The 5,000-nt window shown below is 33.1% G+C and overlaps 1 protein-coding gene across 1 annotated transcript in view; it reads left to right on the top strand.

Annotated features, from left to right (window-relative positions):
- Positions 1-3,707: 3,707 nt before the first annotated feature.
- The window catches only part of LOC137628668 (probable inactive protein kinase DDB_G0270444), a 21,971-nt gene continuing 20,678 nt past the window's right edge, over positions 3,708-5,000 (top strand). The window contains exon 1 of the mRNA XM_068359821.1: positions 3,708-3,766. Coding sequence (XP_068215922.1) covers positions 3,708-3,766 — 59 coding nt within the window. The remainder of the gene's footprint in view (positions 3,767-5,000) is intronic.

Genomic DNA, 5,000 nt, shown 5'->3' with positions numbered 1-5,000 from the left:
AATGAGCATGTGGATCTATATACGTCGAATTACCCATTTTAAAGGCTGCTCATGAATGGCAGAGGTAAGAGACAGTGACATTGCCCTAGCAAGCACTGTAATGCCCTAGAGACTGATATTATTCTTAAACTTCTCTTGTAGTATATTTCCTTATTTCCATTCCTCACTGAGTTTTTTTCCTTGTTGAAGCCCTTGGGCTTATAGCATCCTGCTTTTCCAACTAGGGTTGTAGCTTAGCAAGTAATGATAATAACAACAACAACAACAATAATAATAATAATAATAATGAGGGCCAGGCAAAGGCTGCTGATGACTCAGCAGATAGACCTATAGGCTCCCCCAAACTCCCCATCCTTAGCTCACAAGGATGGTGAGGTGGCAGTGACCAAAGGAACTATCGAGTTTGAGCGGGACTCGAACCCCAGTCTGGCGATCGCCAGGCAAGGACCTTACGAACAGTCTCCTTTCCACTAACGTGAGGAACTCGAATCTAACCTAAAATGAAATCCAGGAATTATTGAATATACAATTAAAATACACCAGTTGAGATTCACCTATACACCTCCATACACACTGAATCCTGTTGAAGATACACTGATATAACCATATATACAGGTATGGCCAAACATATAATGTGGATGACAGATGACAGATGGAGATTAAGAATAACAGAATGGGACAAGTGAGATTGCATAAGAAGCAGGGGAAGGAAGAGAAGATGATGGATTGACGAACTGAGAAAATTTGCGGGTGTGCACTGGCACAGACAGACATAATCAGACGCAAGTGGAAGGTCATGTCTGAGGTCTTTGTTCTGCAGTGGACTAGTATCGGCTGATGATGACGATGATAATGATGATAATGATAATGATGATAATGATGATGATGATAATGGTGATAATGATGATGATGATGACGATAATGATGATGATGATGGTGATAATGATGATGATGATGATAATGATGATGATGGTGATGGTGATAATAATGATGATGATGATGATAAAATAGGCATCTAACCAAAGGATATATTTCATATTCACCAAAACAAGTTAAGCAAGAAATTCGAGATCAGGGCAAAACTGATTATGGCGAGTATACAGGGAATATACACCCTTTCAAATGGTGTATTAACGCCTCCCACAACAACTAATACACCCACACACGCACCCACGAACGAACAGGCGTCTAGTTACCTAATGGGCAATCAATTTTACGGTTGCCTTAAAGGTGCTAGACTGGCTAGAGTTTCACATGTTGCCATAGCATTAGAGGAAACTATTTTCACACGTTTATTTTAGTGTTGAGGGTTTTAAGAACTAGTTTTTTTTTATTGTTTATTTTATTTCTAGGTTTTCGCAAACTAGATTTAAGCGTTTAGTTTAGCATTACGTTTCCACGGACTAGTTTTGAATTTTGATTTTATTAACAGGTTTTTCAGTGGTAGTTTCACTTCTTTATTCTACCTAATTACAGTATACTATAGTCCATTTCTTTTAGCGAGGCAGATTTGCACCGACTCGCAGCGGTGCCCTTTTAGCTCGGAAAAGTTTCCTGATCGCTGATTGGTTAGAATTATCTTGTCCAACCAATCAGCGATCAGGAAACTTGTCCGAGCTAAAAGGGCACCGCTGCGAGTCGGTGCAAATATGCCTCGCTAAAAGAAATGGACTATAGTGTACGCGACCAGTCAAAAGTGGCGGCTAAATATTTAGATAGATATAGATACACACACACACGCAAATACACAGATTCAACCCTTCCCACCCCCCTCCCACTTTCCTAACTACAACACGGCGGTTGTGGTTTTCAAGTGTACTTCTCGGGGTATCCCCTCTCACCAGGGTATGACTACTCCCTCTCCCCACTACCCGAGAGACGGGGAGAGATTACAACAGGCTAGTCTGGGCAATTTGTGGGAGATTGCTTTCTTCCGAGAGGTTGTCCGTCATCGTTACAGGAAATATATATTTAGGGGCCTGGCAAGGACCCCTGCCCCCCCCAAAAAAAGCCAATTTCTTCTCCTTTCATATGGGTCTTACCCTAAGGTCCTATATTAACAGATGAAAAAAAGAAACATAGACTTTTTTAAAGTAAAAGTTTCTCAGCAACCACAAGGAGTTAAGAGGTGTTCTTGGGCTCATTGGAAAGATCTCGAGGTCCCACGACGCATAGGGGCTGTGGCGATGGGTGTACCCCTCCCTATAAGGGGTAGGGATGCGTAAATAAGGGGTATGCGTATCTCAGGAACCACAAACAATAAAGAGGTGTTCTTGGGGTCGTTGGAAAGGTCTAAAAAGGCTCGTTGTCTATAACACCCGACCAAACTCTTCGCCACCTTTTTGGGGCGGTGATCAATAAAAAGCGTTTTGGGTGACATATTATATATATATACATATATATATATATATATATATGTGTGTGTGTGTGTGTGTGAGTGTATAAATATATATATATATATATATATGTATATATATATATATATGTGTGTGTGTGTGTATTTGTGTATATATATATATATATATATATACATATATAGCCAGACAGTCTTTACTATTTAGGGGAGATAGCTTATATAACCACGATTAACCGAAACTAGTTTTTTATTTCTAATGTATTGGATTTATCAAAACTAGTTTTGCACGACTATTTTTTTTTTCATTAGGTCTATCAAAACTAATAACGTATGCATTAAACCTATCAAACTTTTAAAAATCTGTTGTTATTTTGTAATTGCCAAAAACTGGTTGTAAATTTGGCTTTTTTATACAATAGATCTAATGAAATTATTTCATCTTGAGTATAGATTATATTGTTTTGATGGGCCTCAACAGCGCTGGGACTGGGAAGGCCATTCAGTGGTGAGGTGTAATTTAGGGAAATGGTAGTAACAAGGAAAAAGTGTGGATTAAGAATAAATAAAAGAAAATAAGTAGAAACATGATAAGCAATGTGAATGATAAGCCAGATATCATAGAAAGAATCAAAGCAAAAATGAAAAAAAATTGAAAAGATAAAAATAAAAATAAGCGAAAAGAGAGAAACTGTAACATATTAATAGAAAAAAGTGTAGATTAGGAATAGATGAAATAAAATAGGTAGAAACATGATATGCAATGTGAATGATAAGCCAGATAACATAGAAGGAATCAAAACAGAAATAAAAAGAAATTAAAATTATTTAAAAAGATACAAATGAAAATAATCGAAAAGAGAGAAATTATAACATATTAATAGAAAAAAGATTAGATTAGGAATAGATAAAAGAAAATAAGTAAAAATATGATATACAATGTGAATGATAAGCCAGATAACATAGAAGGAATCAATGCAGATATGTAAAGAAATGAAATGATTTAAAAAGATAAAAATAAAAATAAGCGAAAAGAGAAAAATTGTAACATAGTACTGATAAAAAAAAATTAATTTGAAGGTATTGCAATACACATTCAATTTATATGGAACAGAAAATTGAATATTTTACGAATTATCAATTGCTCTTTCAGCACACCATTGTTATAGAGGGGAGAGATAAGAGGGTAGATATAGAGGGTAGAGCTAGAGGGAAAAAATAAAGACATCCTTTATGGAAATGAGGGGGTGTGTATGGGAGGCTTTAATAGATAAACAGTTATTAAATGGAAAATAGAGATCTTGAAAATGATAGGGATGGAATACGAGAATGAGAATAGAATTGGCAGGTAGGTATGAAAGCTGATAACATAGAACGGGGTGCTGATAAGGGGAAAAAGAATTGGGATATAAAGTGAGTATGAAAATATACAGAAAATAAAGTGAGTATAGAAATACACAGGAATTGAAGCGAGTATAAAATGATTAGATGAAGAGAGTATAGAAATATACAGAAGATAAAGTGAGTATAGAAATACACAGGAATTGAAGCGAGTATAGAAGTAATTAGAAGATGAAGTGAGTATAGAAATATACAGAAGATAAAGTGAGTATAGAAATATACAGAAAATAAAGGGAGTATAAAAATATACAGAAAATAAAGGGAGTATAGAAATATACAAGAAATAAAATGAGTATAAAATGTACAAGAAATAAAGTGAGTATAGAAATATATAAAAAATTGAAGCGAGTATAAAATCAATCAGAATATGAAGTGAGTATAGGAATATACAGAAATTGAAGTGAGTATAATATTAATCAGAAGACGAAGTGAGTATATTTCAGAAAATAAAGCTAGATATAGAAATGATTAGAAGATGAAGTGAGTATAGAAATATACAGAAAATAAAGCGAGTATAAAAATAAACGGAAGATGAAGTGAGTATAGAAATATACAGAAAATAAAGCGATTATAAAAATAAACAGAAGATAAAGGGAGTATAAAAATATACAGGATTTAAAGCGAGTATCAAAATAATCAGAAGATGAAGTGAGTATAAAAATATACAGAAAATAAAGTGAGTATAGAAATAATTAGAAGATGACGTGAATACAGAAATGTACAGAAAATAAAGCGAGTATAAAAATAAACGGAAGATAAAGTGAGTATAGAAATATACAGAAAATAAAGCGAGCATAGAAATAATTAGAAGATGAAGTGAGTATAAAAATATACAAAAAATGAGGTGAGTATAGAAATATACATAAGCTGAAGCAAGTATGATTTAATATAATCAGAAGATGAAGTGAGTAAAGTAATATAAAGAAAATGAAGTGAGAATATATATATATATTATATATATATATGTATATATATATATATATATATATACATACTTATATATATATATATATATATATAATACATAAAAATATACAAGAAATAAAGTGAGTATAGAAATAAACAGAAATAGAAGCGAGTATGATTTAATATAATCAGAAGATGAAGTGAGTATAGAAATATATAGAAAATGAAGTGAGAATATATACATATATATATATGTATATATATATACACACACACACACATATATATATATATATATATATAATGGAAAAGAAAAACTAAAGATGACAATTAAATAGAA

This window comes from Palaemon carinicauda, chromosome 36, assembly GCF_036898095.1.
Source record: "Palaemon carinicauda isolate YSFRI2023 chromosome 36, ASM3689809v2, whole genome shotgun sequence".
Classification (NCBI taxonomy): domain Eukaryota; kingdom Metazoa; phylum Arthropoda; class Malacostraca; order Decapoda; family Palaemonidae; genus Palaemon; species Palaemon carinicauda.
Note: the sequence above shows the minus strand (reverse complement) of the source record. Positions and strands in the feature narration are given on the sequence as shown.